The sequence below is a fragment of the Culex quinquefasciatus genome, chromosome 3, assembly GCF_015732765.1.
Source record: "Culex quinquefasciatus strain JHB chromosome 3, VPISU_Cqui_1.0_pri_paternal, whole genome shotgun sequence".
Lineage (NCBI taxonomy): Eukaryota > Metazoa > Arthropoda > Insecta > Diptera > Culicidae > Culex > Culex quinquefasciatus.
The window spans coordinates 100,153,572-100,174,875 of NC_051863.1; the positions used below are offsets into that span (position 1 = coordinate 100,153,572).

Consider the following 21,304-nt stretch of genomic DNA (forward strand, 5'->3'; position numbering starts at 1 on the left):
GGCTTCAGTCACGACAGATACCAAATCGATCAGAAAATTTCTTCTCAAGATACATAATTTGATACATTTACATATCCATTTTGTATGACCAGCCACCAAAATTGTATGAAGACTTGTATGGATAATCTAATGATGCCAAATGACATCTTTTGACACGGGGAATGCATGGACAAAGTTTCACCCAAATAAAAAAAAAATGAAGAAAAGTCGATTTGCGAAATCGTAGAGAACCACTCAGTAGACACTCTTAGATTTCTTTACTAAAAGTTCCGTCAAAGGTTATAATCCATAGCAAGACTAGCAGCGCTTATTTACATGAGCTTTCCTTCTAATGCCCGATGATTGCATGTACAAACACAAAGCCCTATGAATAAGCTCGTACTGTTCAGAGTTTTGAACCATTCCTCCACGCTGAAGCCGCAGATTACATACGATTCCTAGTATGTCAACACCCACTTGATTGCTAATCCAGGTTGAGCTTTGACGCTGTTGTATTTCCAATGGTGTATTTGTTAGATCATTATCTCCTTGAGTTTGATCTTCTGAACGATCAATTAAATTAATTGAAGCACGAATTTGATTTAAACCGTTCAAAATTGCCAACAAGCATCCAGTCCTACCAATTCCTGCAGAACAATGAATTATTGGTAGGGCACAGGCTAGCTTTGTCGGTGAAGTATTTGTCTTTGTTTCAAAATCATCACTGCAGTCACTGTCGAGTATATCCAGACTTATATCGAGTAAGACATCAATATCTTCTGGAGATCTATGGTCTGGCCAGTCTGGGAACCAATAGTGATAAACTTCGAATGCTTTGCATATTTCAAGATTTTTACTATTCGCTTGATATGAATAAATCACCACTAGCTTACGCGTGCTATAGCCATTTTTAAGACAGATACCGACATTGGTAATGAAAAAATAATTAAAATTAATATCAGGAACGGTTGGCCTCGAAATTTGCCGCGTTTCAAAATTAAGAATATCGTTGACGACGTTTGCATTCCTGGATAGTACAGCTTGCGTTTTGTCTGTGGTTTGGCTAGTAAATACCATCGATTCATTAAGTTGCTGTGGAAAATATACTGCACACTTCTGTCGACTGTTTTCCACAAAGTCTGTTAGCATTATTATCTTTTGTTTAACGAGAATAGATCTATCCGTGTCTTCCTCAACAATTTTTTCGACGTTTTGGTAAACCATCAACCAAAACTCAAAAATGGTCGATGACATAGGACCCTGGGTTGCTATGTAACTGTTATTGGTGAAGTCTGGACCCTAGAATGAATATAAAGTTATAAAACATATTAGTCATGTATTGTAAGAAGCAGCACTGTGGGTTGACACAAATAATTTCTAGGTACAAAGTAACATTATTTTTGATAAGCTATCTATGGTTGTAGTATTTTTTTCAGCGTATTTTTTGCAGCCCGACTGTGTTTCAAATGTAGATGGCGCCAAAATTAGGTTACTTGCCTAAAATCGTATGCCTTTCTGCCGGATTGAAGAACGAAATCGATTATTTTTCATGATTCCCTGCATCAATCTTAAAGAAACTGGGTGCAAAAGACGAGAATTTTTTTATGCTTTAAAATAATTAACATCAATTTTTGAGCGCGCGAAAATTTTTCTTTAAAAAACATGTTTTGGAACACGAAAATAATTTGTTTCCCCGTATATATCAATGAAATAAAATTCAATTCAATTTTACTGCTCGTACAACCTCCGGGTCATGAGCTGTCTCCAGATGCGCTGCCACTGAACTCGGTCTTGGGCTGCTACTCTCCAATTCCGACTCGGAACTCCCACACTTCTCAGATCTTCCTCCACTTGGTCTAACCACCTCGCACGTTGTGCCCCCCTCCGCCGCGTTCCAACCGGCTCCGAATTAAACACCAACTTCACCGGATTGATAGTCTGGTTCGGTTGGCGCGCATCCAGCGCGTCCGGCATTCTTGCGACGTGTCCGGCCCACCGGATTCGGCCAGCCTTGGCGACCTTCCGAATACTTGGCTTGCCGTAGAGTTGCGCCAGCTCGTGGTTCATCCTTTTCCTCCATACAGTGTTCACACGCACGCCGCCAAAGATCGTCCTAAGCACTCGCCGTTCGAAAACTTCAAGCGCTTGCAGGTCCTCCTCGAGCATCGTCCACGTCTCGTGCCCGTAGAGGACGACGGGTCTTATCAGCGTTTCGTACATGGTACACTTTGTACGCCGGGAAAGGTGACCAGACCGTAAGGTCTTGTGGAGTCCGTAGTAGGCACGACTACCGGTGATGATGCGCCTCCGAATTTCTCTGCTGCAGTTGTTGTCCGACGTAACCAACGATCCGAGGTACACAAACTCCTCCACAACCTCGAACTCGTCGCCGTCGATCGTCACGCTCGGTCCTATGCGAGCCCTAAGGGACTCGGTTCCTCCTGCCAGCAGATACTTCGTCTTCGCAACATTCACCTTCAATCCAACCTTATCCGCATCCCGCTTCAATTCGGTGTACCGCCTGGCCACATCCTCGAACGTTCTGCCGACAATGTCCATGTCGTCGGCATAGCAGATGAATTGGCTGGATCGGTTGATAATCGTGCCCCGCATGTTGAAGCCCGCCCGCCTCATTACACCTTCAAGCCCAATGTTGAAACAGAGGCCGGAGATACCGTCGCCTTGTCGCAGTCCCTTGCGCGATTCGATCGGGTCGGACATCGCTCCCGAAATCTTCACGCTGCACCGCGCCCCGTCCATCGTTGATTGCACCAGTCTGATCAGCTTCCCGGGAAAGCCGTTCTCGTACATGATCTTCCATAGCTCTTCGCGATCGACCGAGTCGTACGCGGCTTTGAAATCGATGAACAGGTGGTGCGTCGGGATCTGGTACTCGCGACATTTTTGGAGGATTTGGCGTAGCAAAAGATTTGGTCCGTCGTCGATTTCCTCCACGAAACCGGCTTGGTACGTCCCAACGAAATCCTTTGCTCGCTCCGACAGACGACAGAAGATGATCTGAGACAGCACTTTGTAGGCCGCGTTGAGAATAGTGATGGCTCGATAGTTCTCACATTCCAACTTGTCCCCTTCTTGTAGATCGGGCATATTACTCCCTCTTTCCACTCCTCCGGTAGCTGTTCTGTGTCCCAGACCTTGACTATCAGCCGGTGTAGACAGGCCGCCAGCTTGTCCGGGCCCATCTTGATGAGTTCCGCACCGATACCATCCTTACCCGCTGCTTTGTTGTTCTTCAGCTTCTTGATGGCATCCTTAACTTCCTCATCGTGGGTGCTGGCTCGTCCTCGCCGTCCACCATACCGCTGACGTCGTTTCCCCGTCGCTCTGGTACTCCGCCTCTGGGCCGTTCAGGTGCTTGTCGAAGTGCTGCTTCCACCTTTCGATCACCTCACGCTCGTCCGTCAAGATGCCTCCGTCCTTATCCCGGCAAATTTCGGCCCGCGGCATGAAGCCTTTCCGGGATTGACTGAGTTTCTTGTAGAACTTGCGCGTTTCGTTGGAGCGATACAGCTGTTCCATGTCCTGGCACTCCAACTCTTCCAGGCGGCGCTTCTTGTCCCGAAAGAGATGGGTTTGCTGTCTTCGCAACTGTTTGTACGACTCCTTGTTCCCACGGGTGTTGTGCAGCAGCCACTTGTCCCGCGCTGCTTTCTTCTCGTCCCAAATCGCCTGACATTCCTCGTCGAACCAGCCGTTCCGTCGAACTCGGTCCACGTACCCGATGGCGCTCGATGCCGCTGCGTTGATGGCTGCTTCCATATGGCTCCAGCAGGCCTCCAGAGGGGCTTCAGCGAGCTCACTCTCGTCAGGCAACGCAGCTTCGAGTTCCCGCGCGTACTGGGTAGCGACCTCAGGATCCTTGAGCCGCTCCAGATTATACCGCTGCGGGCGACGGTACCGGATCTTATTGACCTCAGACAGGCGTTGGCGCAGCTTTGCCACCACCAGGTAGTGGTCCGAGTCGATGTCCGCGCCACGGTAGGTTCTGACGTCGATTATGTCCGAGAAGTGCCGACCATCGATGAGAACATGGTCGATTTGCGTCTCCGTGTCGTTTGGTGATCTCCAGGTGTACTTGTATAGGAGGTGTGCTGGAAGAAGGTACTACGTATGGCCATGTTTCGGGAGGTAGCGAAATCGATGAGTCGTAGGCCGTTCTCGTTCGTCTGCTGGTGGGCGCTGAACCTCCCAATAACCGGTCTAAACTCCTCCTCCTGGCCGACTTGAGCGTTTAAGTCGCCGATGACAATCTTGACGTCGTGTTTTGGACACTTCCTGTACTCGCGATCAAGAAGCTCGTAGAAAGCGTCCTTGTCATCGGCGTCGCTTCCCATGTGCGGGCTGTGCACGTTGATGATGCTCAGGTTGAAGAATCGGCCCTTGATTCGCAACCGGCACATTCTGTCATTGACTGGCCACCAACCAAGCACGCGCTTCGCCATTTCGCCCAGCACGATAAAAGCTGTCCCCAGCTCGTGTGTATCGCCGCCGCTCCAATACATAGTATACCCACCGAATTCTCGGTGGTCCTTCCCCGTCCAGCACACCTCCTGCAGCGCCACGACTTCGAGACCGCGGACCCGCAATTCGTTGTGAAGAATGCGGTCGCTCCCATCGAAGTTGAGAGACCTGCAGTTCCACGTCCCGAGTTTCCAATCCCTGGATCCCCGAAAATCGGGTCGGCGATTGGATCGGCTCGCATCTGGAGCTCTCTGCACTACTGTTTTACGGCGGGTGCGTGTAGCCATCACCAACCCCCTGTCTCGCCGGAGGACCGTCGTACCAGGACTGTTTAGAGTCCCACCCTGGCACTGGGACTTTTAATCAGCCGCCCCTAACCTGGGGAACAGACGCTGTTTCGAGCCGCCCCTAACCTGGGGAACAGACGCTCGAGGGGGGGGGTCCTAACTCTATTTGCAGTAAGCCGCCCCTAACGTGGAGAACAGACGCTTACCTCGACGATGGAGCAGGACACCGGTTTCTTTGAGCCGCCCCTAACCTGGGGAACAGACGCTCAAAGAAGGTGTGCGGGGTCGACCACTTCTATGGAGCCGCCCCTAACGTGGGGAACAGCCGCTCACAGTTGGAAGGGATCGAAAACCCAGGTGTTATAGGCCGCTCCTGACCTGGAGTACAGACGCCCAAAACGTGGTTGGAGGGGCGGGGGCGGGGGGTAGTGCTTCGCGGTTGATGAATTGCACTTCACTTTTCAATTTTTTTTTTTTTTAAATAAAAAGTTATATTGATTATAACAGATGTGTTAACGTACACGCAAAACAACCAATGCGAATTCTTTGAACATCGGTGTCGAAATTTTTAGCATCGAATGGTCATAAACCGCCTTGTCTTTAACATCAATCCCTTCCCTACTAACCCCGAGTAGGCCGCGGGTAATCGGCTCCCCTCCCACTAACATTTACACACAAGATCCTCTGTAATTACTCTTAGCATTAAGAACAATGTAATTACAAAAGCCGACTCGGTCCTAACCAGGTCCCAGTACCGAAAAGGACCTAATAAAAATAATTTTATGAAAAAAAAAAATGGTCATAAACGATCATGCACATTCGATGCTCAAAGCGCTTTAACCATCCGATGTTCAACTTGCTTTGGATGGAATTTGACAGTTCATTTGATAGTGTGCGTGTCGCCACGAGCAGCTTTTTCTATTCAATGCTGGCGGCGCCACCATACATTGCCGCTGCTGGGCAGTACTGCTTTTCGCCACTAGATGGCTCTGTTCAATGTTTTTGTCGCTAGATGGCTCTGTTCAATGAATATTTTACGTAAAAATAAACTGTTTGAGAGAATATTAATCAAAACCTAGATCAAAACATAAATTTGTATTGCTTCAACTTTAGAATTATACTAAATCAACATGTTTTCATTGAAATCATTACATTTATTTAGTTTAATTTTCATGTTAAAGCAATACAAATTTATGTTTTGATCAATAATCCCTACAAAAGGAAATAATCAATAAGACGTTCAATAATGTTTATGTAGGGATAAACAACAAACGTTTAACAATAAATCTTCGTTACTTCAGTCATCGGAAAACCACTTTCTAGTAGCAGAGTTGAAATCAGGACAAAAATGCTGCTGAGCAATAATCTACGAAATCGGTCTTTTTTCTTCAATTTTATTTTTTGTATTTTTTAATCCAACTGAAACTTTTTTGGTGCCTTCGGTATGTCCAAAGAAGCCATTTTGCATCATTAGTTTGTCCATATAGTTTCCCATACAAATTTGGCAGCTGTCCATACAAAAATGATGTATGAAAATTCAAAAATCTGTATCTTTTGAAGGAATTTTTTGATCGATTTGGTGTCTTCGGCAAAGTTGTAGGTATGGATACGGGCTACACTGGAAAAAAATGATACACGGTAAAAAAAATTTGGTGATTTTTTATTTAACTTTTTTATTACTAAAACTTAATTTGCAAAAAAACACTATTTTTAATTTTTTTTATTTTTTGATATGTTTTAGAGGACATAAAATGCCAACTTTTCAGAAATTTCCAGGTTGTGCAAAAAATCTTTGAGCGAGTTATGATTTTTTTAATCAATACTGATTTTTTCAAAAAATCGAAATGTTGGTCGCAAAAATTTTTCAACTTCATTTTTCGATGTAAAATCAAATTTGCAATCGAAAAGTACTTCAGTGAAATTTCGATAAAGTGCACCGTTTTCAAGTTAAATCCATTTTTAGTTTCCATTTTTTTGACTTTTTAGAAAATAGTCGCAGTTTTTCATTTTTTTAAATTAGTGCACATGTTTGCACACTTTTGGAAAACATATTTTGAAAAGCTGAGAAAATTCTCTATATTTTGCTTCTTCGGACTTTGTTGATACGACCTTTAGTTGCTGAGATATTGCAATGCAAAGGTTTAAAAACAGGAAAATTTATGTTTTCTAAGTCTTACCCAAACAGCCCATTATTTTTTAATGTCGATATCTCAGCAAGTAATGGTCCGATTTTCAATGTTAATGTATGAAACTTTTGTGAAATTTTTCGATCTTTTCGAAAACAATATTTTCAAAATTTTCAAATCAAGACTAACATTTCAAAAGGGCCAAATATTCAATATTACGCCCTTTTAAAATGTTAGTCTTGGTTTAAAATTTTTGAAAATATTTTTTTCGAAGAGATCGGAAAATTTCACAAATGTTTCATATATTAACATTGAAAATCGGACTATTAGTTGCTGAGATATCGACATTAAAAATTGGTGGGCTGTTAGGTGAGACTTAGAAAACATCAATTTTCCAGTTTTTAAACCTTTGCATGGCAATATCTCAGCAACTTAAGATCGTATCAACAAAGTCCAAAGAAGCAAAATATAGAGAATTTTGTCAGCTTTTCAAAAATATTTTTCCAGAAGTGTGCAAACATGTGCACTAATTTAAAAAAATGAAAAACTGCGACTATTTTCAAAAAGTCACCTAAATATGGATTTAACTTGAAAACGGTGCACTTCATTAAAATTTCACTAAAGTACTTATTGATTGCAAATTCAATTTTACATCGAAAAATGAAGTTGAAAAAATTTTGCGACCAATATTTCGATTTTTTGAAAAAATCAGTATTGATTCAAAAATTTATAACTCGTTCAATGATTTTTTGCACAACCTGGAAATTTCTGAAAAGTTGGCATTTTATATCCTCTAAAACATATCAAAAAATAAAAAAAAATAAAAATAGTGTTTTTGCAAATCAAGTTCTAGTGATAAAAGTTAAATAAAAATCACCAACATTTTTTTACCGTGTATCATTTTTTCCAGTGTAGCCCGTATCCATACCTACAACTTTGCCGAAGACACCAATTCGATCAAAAATTCCTTCAAAAGATACAGATTTTTGAATTTTCATACATCATTTTGTATGGACAGCTGCCAAATTTGTATGGAAAATTTTATGGACAAAGTAATGATGCAAAATGGCTTTTTGGCATACCGAAGGCTCCAAAAAGTTTCAGTCGGATTAAAAATACAAAAATAATTGAATGACCGAAATCCTAGAGAACTGCTCTGCTGCCTTGTAATCTTCGGCTGTTCGATTCCAGCGCATCAAAATTTCCTAACGGAACAACCGACCGGCGGTTTCCATCCGAGCTTCCGCTTGGTCATTCTCGACCAGCACCAGATCGACCTCGATCGGCCGGAAAACCGCGCTGGGGCAAGCAAGGCAAATTAGCACGTGTTAGAAGTGTCGCCACGGACAGTTAGGCGGATTAACGAGACTCTCCCTTGCGATCTTTTTTTTTTAATTTCCAAAAATGCAGGGTGGTTACACTTTCGCGATTTTCGCGGATTTCGCGAATTTCGCGATTTTCGCGGATTTGGCGCGGATTTAGTCAGCGATGGCGCGGATTTCGCGGATTTACAAAACCGAAAAATATTTTTTTATTCAATATATTCTTTTGTTTAATTTAATTCATATAAAGTACCTAATCATGTCTTGATTTGGGATTGAGTGCTTTTGACAGTTTCAAATATCACTGTTGATTTTTTTTATTTTATAATTTCTAAAGATGATAACTGAACTAATCTCAATAACTGAATATTTTGTCTGAGATCTCACTAAGAGGAATAACTTGTACTTGGTTAAGCAATTAATTTGTCGGCCTTCCAGGAAAATTCAAATATGTTTTTAATTTTTAAGAATTTCACCGATTATTAAAATGAACTACACAATCTTGTAAATTGAGCAAATTATTTTTTATTATTTTAAAGATATATTATTTAGGCTTCTGAAGCGATCTTGAAAATTTTATTTTTATTCAAAATAGTTATGTCCCTCGACTCTTATCACAGTTAAGCGACATAAATTTTGAAAAAAATTGCAACGGTCTTTTTATAAATAACCTTACTCTGATTCCTGCCATAAAACGGTTAACTTTTAGTAATTGTTGCCGAGCTGGGCAACGGGTGCTGATATTTTCCGGATTTATAACTCAAAAATCGTCGCAGTTTGGCGAGTTCATTGCGATTGTATTTCAGTGGGAGGAGAGAGAGAGTTATAAATTTCCTAAAATACAGTACAGTGGCGTAAGAAAAACTCAGCAATTATAACTAATAAGTAAACTCACGTTTAGTGTCAGCGGTCCCAATTTGGGTGTTCAATTGAGCATCGTTGATGCAGATCGGTTCAGGTTAGAATCCCGCGTGGAGTACTACCTGCACAAAGGGGGGGGAGGGATGTTTAAGCTATATTTTGTAATAATAACTCACTAATATTATCAATAAACACATTGATAAGTACCTAATTCTCGGAGCAGGTATTTGATAACTAATTTAACTAAATTAAAAAGGCCTTCATGGCGAAAAATACGTTTTGAGCTAGCACTAATCACTCAGACGGTGACGATACGAGGAATGTAAAGGATCTTTGTTCGTGGCATCACCGTTTGGCAGCTGTCATCTGTACGGGATGTACTGTTGCTGGTCCGCGAGGTGCGTTTAGCGCTTGCCGCGCGTAACACTTCCCAGGTAAACCAACCACTGGTCGGTTTACTTTCGTTCGCACTGAGCGTCCAGGGTCCCAGGTGCTTATGGACTCCAATTGACTCCATTCTGTTGTAGGTGTTGCATCGGGAAAAATACACCCTCGACGAACGAAGCTTTGGCTGTTCATCAACTTGCATCCGTGTTCACTCTTCGAAAGCCACTGCGGTTCCTTGAAAATGCAGTCGATCTTCGCGTTGCACGTTGATGGTGTCGGCAGACCGTTGTTGCGTAGCACGTCCATCAGGTTGATCATGGTATCCGCTGTTGGCCTCAGACTCCCAAATGAGGCGGATTCGATCCATCGCGCGGGCGTCTGGAGCATCTGCTGCATGCTACCGCGTTCGAAAGGTTGACCAGTTTGAATGCAGCTTATTTTGGACGAGTCAAATCGTTGAGCAAACTTAAGTAGTTGTCCCTGTTGTTGTGTTGCCCCGACCAAGTCTGGCTCTCCCGTATTGCTGTATAATCGCAGTCTCAGCAGTGTGTGATTTTTGTTTACATCCACACTGGTGAAAGGCAGGGGGTGAGACGAAGCGTTCGTCTGTGTCGGGACGTTTTCCTTCGAGTGTGAAGTGTAAGTAGTCTGGTAGTGTTCTGGTTTCGACTGTGTGCACATCGCTGTGTCTGTACATGATGACCTGCTTCGTGCTTCGATGGTGGTGCCGATTGATGACAGTGGTGTTGGACACTCGGCAGATCGGCCAGCGTCGATCGTCTGCGACAGGTCTAAAGCACCCGATCTCTTCTCCGGCATTCGAGTGGCAATGCAGAGGTCACGTAGTGTGCGACAAGGAGGTACAATTGTAGCATTGTTGTGAGGGATGGTGATCGGGCAGACGGATTGGTCTTGGTGTTTTGGTTGCAGATCGATCGCGTTTCGCACACATCGCTCCAAAGATGTGGTCTTGGGCAGCAGTACAGAATATTCCGAATCCTGCATTTGGTTGCCAGTCCGGTGCATGGAAGCAGATTTACGGTTACGCACAATGTTCTCCAAGAAGTTGTACTTTCTGTTTAGGTGTGTCAGTTCGATCTCCAGCTTCTTCCTACTCTCGGCAAGTTCTTCTTTTATTTGGCGAAGTTCTTCATCAGCCGGCTTCTTGCAGGACGTGGAGGTTTGTTTTGGTTCTGATGAGGTCATCTTTGTTTGGTTCTCACGTGGGCTTGGCGTGAAGTCAGACGTGCCTGGTTGCAGTGGTGGCTTTCCTGGAACACGAGATTGTCCGGACGGGTAAGGTGCGTGTAGGTGGGATGAGTTCCTGTTGACATTATCTTTGGCCGATAGCTTTTGGCGAGCACTGAAAGCTGCTTGAGGTGTTCTATGAGTGTGTGGACTTGATTCATGGATCTCGTTCGCGATGCTGCATGTGAGATTATTTTGGATTCGGCTCCCGGTCTCATATGGAACTCCAACAGGTGATTCGGTGCCCCGGCGGATAGACTCGATAGGAACTCATATTTCTTGGCACACCCGTTTGGGACTGCATCGGGTGCATAAACCACTTGCTCGGCACGGTCGTAGACTCCACGCACACCACAAAGTCGTCTACATCATGGTGTTAGCTTGAGCTCGGACAATCAGAGATGACCAAATTCTGCTGCGTTTGTAATAAACGAAATTTATAATATGTTGCCGAGCTGGGCAACGGGTGCTGATATTTTCCGGATTTATAACTCAAAAATCGTCGCAGTTTGGCGAGTTCATTGCGATTGTATTTCAGTGGGAGGAGAGAGAGAGTTATAAATTTCCTAAAATACAGTACAGTGGCGTAAGAAAAACTCAGCAATTATAACTAATAAGTAAACTCACGTTTAGTGTCAGCGGTCCCAATTTGGGTGTTCAATTGAGCATCGTTGATGCAGATCGGTTCAGGTTAGAATCCCGCGTGGAGTACTACCTGCACAAAGGGGGGGGAGGGATGTTTAAGCTATATTTTGTAATAATAACTCACTAATATTATCAATAAACACATTGATAAGTACCTAATTCTCGGAGCAGGTATTTGATAACTAATTTAACTAAATTAAAAAGGCCTTCATGGCGAAAAATACGTTTTGAGCTAGCACTAATCACTCAGACGGTGACGATACGAGGAATGTAAAGGATCTTTGTTCGTGGCATCACCGTTTGGCAGCTGTCATCTGTACGGGATGTACTGTTGCTGGTCCGCGAGGTGCGTTTAGCGCTTGCCGCGCGTAACAGTAATTATTAAAAATATGAAAAATATGCTATAAATAAAATTGTGATAAAATATGATATTTGAATTAAATAATAGGATTATGATACATATTTGAAATTTAAATCAGATTGAACTACATTTTCAATTTTTTGTGACATTGTTTTATTTTTTATTTCAATACATGGATGTTTCTATGCGTTTTCATGAGAGCAAATGTAGTTGTTTAAGTTATATAGTTTCGATATATGCTTGAAGCTTGGTTTGAATAGCAATAGGCGAAATTCAAAAAACTTTTTATTAAATGACATTCCAGCATAATTGTAAGATTTTATATTCTGAAACTTCATTTCAAATGAATTATATTTAAAGTTAAAACAAAATGCCCAAAGAAACAAATTGATTCTTCTTTTTTCAAAAGTAAAGTAAAAAGAAACAATGGTTCAAACACATTTGGCGTAAACAATTTATTTTGAACATGTTCAATCTAAAGTTTTTAAGATCCACTGTAAGTATAAATCATAAAATACTATGGCCAATAAAGTTTTTGAAAAAAAAAATTATTGACATAACCAGTACATTTTTTTTTTCTTCAAAGATAAATGTTAAGACAAACTTAACCAGATGAAAAATATTTGTATTCGAAATCTTAACAATGTCATCGTTGTTAAGCGGTATTAATTTATTTAAGTCAAGCGATTTTTTATTCTCAATAGGTTCGGACTTTAAAGTTTTGCGTGATTCATTTGCGCAAAAATGGCTCGCGATATCAATTTTCCATGGGGAGCTGGTTAATTTGCTAGCTAATTTGTAAAAATAAGTTAAATACATCAACAATACGTTTCACATTTTTCTGTTGAATTAACCTCCAGAATAAATCATTTCTGGCAACTTACCAAGCTGAATGAAAGGTGGAATATAAATTAAACATTAAATGAATATATTAGAATTGAAAAATATTCGTTTTACCCTAACATTAATTTAATATATGTTTATTTCTGGAGTTTTTTTTTAAGTTTCTGCTTTTGGGTGTTTTTTAATACCCCTGACTCAAGGCAGTTTCAAAAACACTCAATGTGGAAATTTGGTTTATTGAACCTTTTCAAAAAAAAACTCTAGATTTCTTGATATTTGATATGAAATTTATTTGCACTGTAGTTTAGTGTAGTCGAATTAATTTTTTTATATTTTTGAAACATTTTTAAAATCAATTCAATTGGCATTTTTTCTTACGCTTTTTGTAGAACTTTGTGCTGTTTTTGCAAAAATTGTCATTGAAATTTGACTGCAGTTTTCTATGTAAACCCCAAAAGTATTTCTCAAACATAATTTATAAAGATTGTTAAAATATTTCTTACCAAATGAACGATAAAGAAATACTTTTTCTAACTTGTTTGATAAAAGTGGCTTTGAATCTTATAGTTAGTTTGTATTCAAAAAAACTGAATTGTTTTGAAATTTCGCGAAAAAATGTATGGCGCGGATTTCGCGGATTTGAAAAAGCTCGGCGCGGTTTTCGCGGATTTGATTTTGGGAAAGTTGTAACCACCCTGAAAATGGAATTTTGGGCGCCCTGGGGCTTCCTGAGGGGGCGCTTAATCTTTTTCAAGAAGGCGCAGCACAAATCGGCAACTTGGCAAATTTTCAAAATGCAAAGTTTCTCTTGGGCCCTGCTGAGGGCGCCAAATTGTTTAAGGAGGGCAAAATTTTTTGTAGAGAACTTGTTAGTCGACGACTAACCTGCAGCTCAGCCCTGACGAGACTCGGGTTGAAAATAAGAACAGATTTTTGGAAATGTGACGAGTAATCCCAAATGTATACTTTTAAACCTCCGTTCCTACTCCAATCCCTCCAGGTTACGGATAGAGTCCAGCACGACACGCAGAGCGCCAATGGGTTGGCCTTGTTCGGCCAGGAATTGGAACAGATTAAAGCACTGGAACTGCCGGACGAGGTTCTCAAGGTTCGTACGCCTGGTCACGGGTGATGCGATCGACGTACGATTTTGTTGTTTTTGTAGAGCGTGAGCAGTTGATCTTCGGCAGCGCGTGATGCAAATTAACGTCGGGTTCGTCGTATCGCTCGGCCAAGGCGCTGTTGATCGGTTGAACTTAACGCGTTTGGGCGAGGTGCGTTTAAGTCTCTAGATTCGCTCTACGCGGGGGTCGAATTGTTGGACTTCTGAGGAAACGGAAATGCTTTGCTCGACGATTTCTAAAAGACGATTCCAAAGATTAGGTCAGGGCTGTGGAGTCGGAGTCGGAGCCGGAGTCGGTGGAGTCGGGTCCTTTTCGGGACCTGGAGTCGGAGTCGGAGTCGTCAAAACTCGAATAGCTGGAGTCGGAGTCGGAGCTGGCTAAATTTTATGAGCTGGAGTCGGAGCCGGAGTCGTAAATTTCTGATAGACCCGGAGTCGGAGCTGGAGTCGGAGTTATCAATATATTTTATAAAATGTATGAACTTATTTATTGTTTAATATTTGTTATAATTCAGGTTAATTATTAATTTTTTAAATTTATTTATTGAATCGCGTGCACTGCGTTGACATTTTTTTTAATCAATTAATTTTTTGGATCAAGATAATTATCAGATGTCATGGGAGCGCTGGTAGCACTGCTCGTGAGAGTTCGGACATTATTTTTACTCCGCGTCTTTTTGTATTTTTTGCTTGTTTCGGTCCGTAAAATATGTATAAAAGTGACGATAATGATTAATAACAACGCGTTGTAGTGGAAGAATATCGAGTTCTTAGGATTTCCCTTGAGTTTCGTCGAAAAAAGACAGTTTTGTGTATCGGGCCAGCAGTGGTTTTGTTTTTGTTTTTTTTTTATCTACGGGAGCTTTCGCGCGGTCCCACCAAGCGACGTTCGTTTTCTTTTGTTCCCACGGGAGCTGTCAAAAAGCTCGCGCGCTCGGGCGGTTGTTGCAGGAGCTTTCGCCGAGTTGCCAAATAAACGGTAGAGGAATCTGTAAATCAGATTTGGCAACGGTTAGGTTTTGTCACAGATTTTTCCAACGGTTTGTGCGTGCCGCGATAATTTTATTTTGAGGTGAAATTTGTATGTTTTGAGGTCGAACCAGTTTTTGTTCGTGGTCTTGTTTACCACAAAATGACTAGGATGACAGGATGTGTTCCGAAGCAGCATGAGGAAGCTCAAACTGCTCGTGATTGAGGACCCGCAGAAGGAAGACCGATGCTCCAAAAAGGACTAAAGGATGTTTCAGAAAATTGGTGAGATCTATCCAAACTGAATCTTTCAACTGTTGCATACTTTCTGATCATTATTAAATACGCGCTAATCCCTGTTTTGCATTATAGGATTGGAAGTTTAAAGATAGATCGAGAGTCCTTCTGATTCTTGCTTCTATGTTTAGGCGGGGCCAGACAATGCCCAATGACCTCGGAATTGGACCGCAAGGAGCTCTGTCATTCTGAAATGGGTCATTGGAAGCAGCGCGAGGGCTATCACCACCTAATACCCGGGACTGAGATAAGCTGTATCAGCATCCGGCATAAACAAAGCCTGATACAAATTATACTTTCCCACAATTTCGCTGCCGGCCAGCGGGTATTGGATTGGACCACACACACACACACACACACACACACACACACACACAAGATAATTATCAGATGTCATTATGTTTTCGAAGCATATACATTGTTCGGGGCTGGCCGATTTTGGGTAGTGGACTGTATTTCGGGTTGTTGGTGGATTTGCAGCGGGACCGCAGGAGGGAGGAAAAACATTGGAACTTGGATTTTCTTGTTTTATTTTCTTCTTCTTCTTCCTCTCCTACTTCTCACTACACTACACTTCTTCGCTTGCGGCGACGATTGCGTGTTGTCGCTTCGATGATCGGACGTGTTCCCACGCGAGTGCCTTGCGCGCGCGGATCGTGGATGACGTTTCGTTTGACGTTTTGACTTTGGCAGCTGCTGTTACTTCACAGTGGGCGCAGGGGTGTGCGCGCGGTGGGGTTAGCACTTCGGTGACACCGAACATACTCCCCCCGGTTGAGGAACCTCAACAATTCCTTCTCGTTCGGTGGAGAATCCTTGTCAGGTGGGACGTACGCAAGCCAGCCTTGACGCCGGCACTCGATCGGCGGGTGAGAGCGGTCGGGTAGACCACTCCGAACAGTTCGTGTGGACTCACCTGGAACGTCCTTGTCCGGCGGAACGGTTGGAAACCAGCCTTGGCGCTGGCGTTCATGAGCTGGCCAACAGCGGCCCGGTTGGCGATCCTGGAGTGCGTCTTCATCCGGATGGATGCGGCAGGATCGAGGTTGACCACGCTTGTCAGGGGCTTTAACCGTCGGCGGCAGCATCGGAGTATGCTCCGCGACGATCTTCACTTCTTGGCCGTTGTCCGGATGGACACGACCTGGACGGGTTCGAATCTCGGCTTCGGGTTCATGTGCTGGATCTGGATCAGTTTTCCACTCGGATCTAGCGTCCGGGTTGCCAAAGCACAGGGCCACTGCTGGCAGCAGCTGGTCGATGACATCTTTCGGACTTCCGGTAGACGCTGGATGGTTCTCCGGATCAACCGCCTCGGCTGGTTCTTGTGGCCCGTGGTTGGCCACTTCGAGAGCATCGGACGTGGTGTCCGCACGCGCGTTCTCGGCGGGCTTCTCCTTCGGCCGGGAGTCGCTCGTGCTCGGTTGGTTCGAGCCGGTAGGTGGAGCACAGTCTCGGGGAACTGCCTCCTCGTAATCCATAGTTTGAGACCTAGTCTTCTGGGATTCGTCGGTGTGCTCCGGGATATCCGCTTGGAGGGACTCCCAAGCCTTGAGCTGCTGCATCAGCCATGCTTCGGCGGCGATCTGGGCCGCCTCGCCGGGTGGTTGAGCTGAACATCGTTTAGCAGCGGCGTACTTCCTCGCCATGTAGACTTGGACTTCGTGGAAGAGCTCCTCGAACTCCTCAAAGTTTGTCATCTATTCTTCGAGGGCTTCCGGTGGAAACAATCTTACGGTTTCGAGGTGCTTGCTGTCCGCTGTCCTCAGGAAGTTGCGCAATACGGTCACATGCGCCAGCGTCGGTTGCTGCAGAGACAAGATCACATCTTGAACGAAAACGACCTTCTGCTTCGCCCGCTGGCACTGTCGGATCGCATCCGCCAGGTTTCGGGTTGGTGACATGGCCACTTTCCGCTGGTCTGGGAAAGTCCACGTTTGACACCTGGCACCGGTTGGGCAGGTTCTGCTGCTTGGCCGCAGCACTGGTGGGTGGATTGATCGTCGATCGGTTGAACGACGACGCTTTGTTGCTGTCACTTCTGGCGTCTGTGACACGCTCACACGCACGCACACAGGTTGTTGCGCGGTGTTTCTCCGGGAAAACACGTCCGGACACGCAAATGGCGGGGAAGAGGGGAACAATTCAACTCACCTGCTCTCCACAGCCCAAAAGTAGCTCGGTTGAACCACTTGGTGGAAGCTCCTGGAGCGGACACTTCCGGAATCCGACTTCCGACGGCGTAAGTCCGCGGCTGGACAAACGCTCGGAATCGGTTGGCTGAAGAGGTAGCGGAGGGTGACGTTGAACTGCAGCGCTTGATTCCGGCAACTTTAGATCCTGGCCTTGATCGGGAACGGCGTTCACGCATCCGGTTCGGTACGGACCATGTTCGGAGCTGGCCGATTGTGGGTAGTGGACTGTATTTCGGGTTGTTGGTGGATTTGCAGCGGGACCGCAGGAGGGAGGAAAAACATTGGAACTTGGATTTTCTTGTTTTATTTTCTCCTTCTTCTTCCTCTCCTACTTCTCACTACACTACACTTCTTCGCTTGCGGCGACGATTGCGTGTTGTCGCTTCGATGGTCGGACGTGTTCTCACGCGAGTGCCCTGCGCGCGCGGATCGTGGATGACGTTTCGTTTGACGTTTGGACTTTGGCAGCTGCTGTCACTTCACAGTGGGTGCAGGGGTGTGCGCGCGGTGGGGTTAGCACTTCGGTGACACCGAACATTCATTGTGATTGGAAAGCTCTTGTTGTGTTATTTCCAACCCTCTGGCACCACTGTAAATGGCTAGAACGTTTGACAGTCACCAAAACCTCGAAGAGCCCACGTAATTGTATTAGTGAAGAGCCCACGTTGTTTATCGTGGGCTCTTCACTAATACTACATCGTGGGCTCTGTGAGTGTAGCAGTATAGAGGAGAAAAACAACTCGCGAAAAAATTTTGAAGCTAGGAATTTTGACAGGTATGATTTTCGTAAAGTATTCGCCTCCTTTTCTCTCCGACAGAAAAACTGGGGACAATGTAGCTGTCAAACTAGGCCAACCTGATAAAGTCACTCACAAAATGAACTTTGAGTGATTTGAGTTCATTTCTGACGTCACGATTTTCTCCTCTATAGACGAGAAGCCTCAGCCTAGTCTCAAAATTTCCGAACAACTCGCTGCAATCCCCGGCAGGGAGTAACCGACCAAGTGCAGAAATATCCGTGATTTCGGTGATTGTGGCGGAGCTGGTCTTTCCGAGCATCCTTCGATGTGCTTCGATAACCTTCTCCGAGGACTGGCCCACTCCCGCTGTCGACTCGCACAGGGAATCGAAGAAATCGGGTGCTTGGTTAGAATCCGACCATTCGTGGACTCACAAGAAGTTCTTCGCGAAGTGGTCCGCACAAATTTTAACTTTGAACTTGCAAAACCGTCTTCATCGTCACTTCGCGGGGCTTTTATCCATAGTCTCTGGCGGGAACTTGCGTTTGGAAATCCGTCCCGTGTCCCGTGTCGTTATTTTTTCATGGAAATCATTTCAACATTATGAAATTATGCCTTTTTTTACCACGCGGTTTGTTTATTTTCAAATTTTGACAGCAAATGCGTTCTTCATCTTCTTTGTTGTCTTCATGTTCGCGTCGAACATTTAGGTTTCATAAACATGGCCGTCGTGACAGAGGGCTGGTTATTTCACTAAGATCACAGCATGATAATCTGTTAATCCTCTCTTGTCAATGTTTGTATACACTAAACTATAGTTTCATAACTCATACAATAGTAAACAATAATTGTGGCTGTGTAGTCAAAAAATTAAAACATATTTAAATAATTCTTTATTGTCTCTATTTGCTTGTATTTACAGTATTTTAAAAAAATAGTATTTACACCCCTTGGGCCCTATGCGCATTTTGTGATGAAACATGTAAACAATTCAAAGTTTGACAAAAACCTAGTACTACGTTTTATTCAGAAACTTATGCCGAACATTTTGCTACAAAAAGCTCATGAAGAGATGATTTCTATAAAAAAGTTCTTAAACAAATACTATTACAAAAATAAAAAAAAAGTTGCTAAAAAAGTTTGTACACCTTTCGAAAATTAACATAAAGTTATTTTTTGACAAATCACCATAAATCCAGCCCCCAACTCCAAATTGGCATCTTTGACCGATATAAAATAATTTAGATTAGCATAGCATAGCATAGCATTGGTGTCTACCCGTTGCTGCTACTTCGTTATTGACCAGGACCCCAAACATTGCTCCGTGGACCACAGATGAAAAGTAGGAACCAATCATCACCCCTTCGCAATTTTCAAAGGTCATGCTGATCAATACCGACGCCGGCCACGACCAGAGGTAAGACACGGGGAAGTGGATGGGAATGTTAGTCCGATACTTGAGTGATGGGACCGCCAAATCGACTGCGTCTCCGACAAAGTATCACATGAGTTTTGAGGGGTTAGTAAGATGGGTATGAGGTCAGGATTCACTGTGGTAGGTGATGCGACCATAAGCAATTTGTTTATCGGTTGAAATTTTAAAATCTTAGGCAGCCGGCTGCGGAAAGATAGCTATCTAGGGATTTAAATATAGTATTAATTCGACCGCGATTCTCCAGAAATTCTCCGTCGGCGTGCCTTCCGATCAACGGTGATGTAAGAAGGGCTTCATTTATTGAAATGATTATTGAAATGATATAGAAAGGGCTTAATCCAGCAATACGACTTGCTGGTCTAAAAAAAATAGGTACGTTTTTATAGAAAACTATAAATAGAGAACAACACAAAAAAACTCATCGGCCAACGAACGCGAGTGAAAAAAAAAACAATGAAAAAAAAGAAGGTAAAAAAAAAGAACTGCGCGTCCCGAAAAGCACCACACTACTGATGCCATTATTTAATTATAATAGCCAATCACCCCATGCACTCGAACAGCGACACAAAAGAGACGGAAAATAACACGAAAAAACAGGACTGCGCGTCCACACAGGCACCGCACTACTCCGATATAAAATAATTTAGATTGAATATAAAGTTTACTAACTACGTAGTATAAAAGTTTATATAACTCTGGAAATTCTATATAAAACTTATCTAAACTTAATTTTGCAAACTTTTAATTCAACTAAATGTCAATATATTACCATAGAATTGCTAAGATTTTAAGTAGATCCTTTTTTATAGGAAAATAAAAGTTCACTATCGGTACAAACGAAAAAAAAATATATTTAAAGAACATTTTAAAATTGACATTATAACTCTACTAATAAATTATCAACTATTATACTGCCCTGATCGCATAAATGTCCCATATGCATTTCCATCGTTTTTGAGTTATTGATGCAGTTTGGTTCAAAATCATGTGCTCTTTCAAAAGAGCCTATAACATCCAGTACTTTTTTCTAGAAATCAGAAATTAGAATTATCTCATTATTTATATGTTTAAAGTGTGTACTGGGCTGGATCACACAATTTCCATGTACGTCCTCTGAAATAAATTCAAAAGAGCTTTAAAAAATAGTGACTTTGAAAATTGTCTATTTCAAAACCAGGATAGTTACTTTGTTTCTTCAAAAATTTAGCCTAAAATTATACAAATTGATTTTATATGTCAATTCGATCATGAAGGCTAACTTTCTTTAATATTTCATTAAAAAAAGTACAATTAAAATTTAGTTAGCTAGCATATAAATTAAAAAAAAATGAAAGTAAATTTAAAGTAATTAAATAAATGTTCCAATTTTTCTAACAACAAAATTTAAATTTATTTTGAAAATTGTTGTGCTGAAAATGCGTTTAAATCTGAAGATATTTATGATTTTTGTTTATATAATGCTGAAAACATGTAACATAGAACACTTATCTACCAAGCTTAGTATGGTTCCATACCATTCTGTTTGTATAAATAATTCGTATTTATAATTTTGCGAAACACCTCGAACATAAATGTCACCCCGGTTTACAGTATTCGCGCAAGTGTGAACTGAAATGTAAATGATGTGTTAATTAAATTTTTAAAATATTTTAAATAAATATTATGTGTCGAAGTCGGAGCCGGAGTCAACAATTTGTGGAAAGCTGGAGTCGGAGTCGGAGTCGGCTAGAGTTGGAAGGCCGGAGTCGGAGTCGGAGTCGGAGCCGGAGTCATCAATTTGTGGAAAGCCGGAGCCGGAGTCGGAGTCGGAGTCGGCTTAACTCAGAAAGCCGGAGTCGGAGTCGCTTGGAATATGACCCGACTCCGCAGCCCTGGTTTAGGTAGCAGTTGTTAGTAGATTTTGAAATGTCCGAAAAATTAGTAAGATGGGTATGAGGTCAGGATTCACTGTGGTAGGTGATGCGACCATAAGCAATTTGTTTATCGGTTGAAATTTTAAAAATC

The 21,304-nt window shown here is 42.8% G+C and overlaps 1 protein-coding gene across 4 annotated transcripts; it reads right to left on the reverse strand.

Annotated features, from left to right (window-relative positions):
- Positions 1-207: 207 nt before the first annotated feature.
- LOC119770640 (tyrosine-protein phosphatase non-receptor type 7-like) lies at positions 208-11,450 on the reverse strand. Of its 4 annotated transcripts, none has more exons than XM_038265905.1 (4): positions 11,320-11,450; positions 11,139-11,258; positions 8,873-8,910; positions 208-1,278 (listed from the first exon to the last, which is right to left on the reverse strand). In XM_038265905.1, the coding sequence occupies exons 3-4, from the start codon at positions 8,885-8,887 to the stop codon at positions 298-300; spliced, it is 996 nt and encodes a 331-aa protein (XP_038121833.1). In that variant the 5' UTR covers positions 8,888-8,910; positions 11,139-11,258; positions 11,320-11,450; the 3' UTR covers positions 208-297. The 4 variants fall into 4 exon arrangements, with proteins under 4 accessions (XP_038121833.1, XP_038121832.1, XP_038121831.1 ...); XM_038265904.1 differs by lacking the exons at positions 11,139-11,258; positions 11,320-11,450 and adding exons at positions 9,092-9,179; positions 9,265-9,417 and having other exon boundaries at positions 8,873-9,030; XM_038265903.1 differs by lacking the exons at positions 11,139-11,258; positions 11,320-11,450 and adding an exon at positions 9,092-9,222 and having other exon boundaries at positions 8,873-9,030.
- Positions 11,451-21,304: the final 9,854 nt, after the last annotated feature.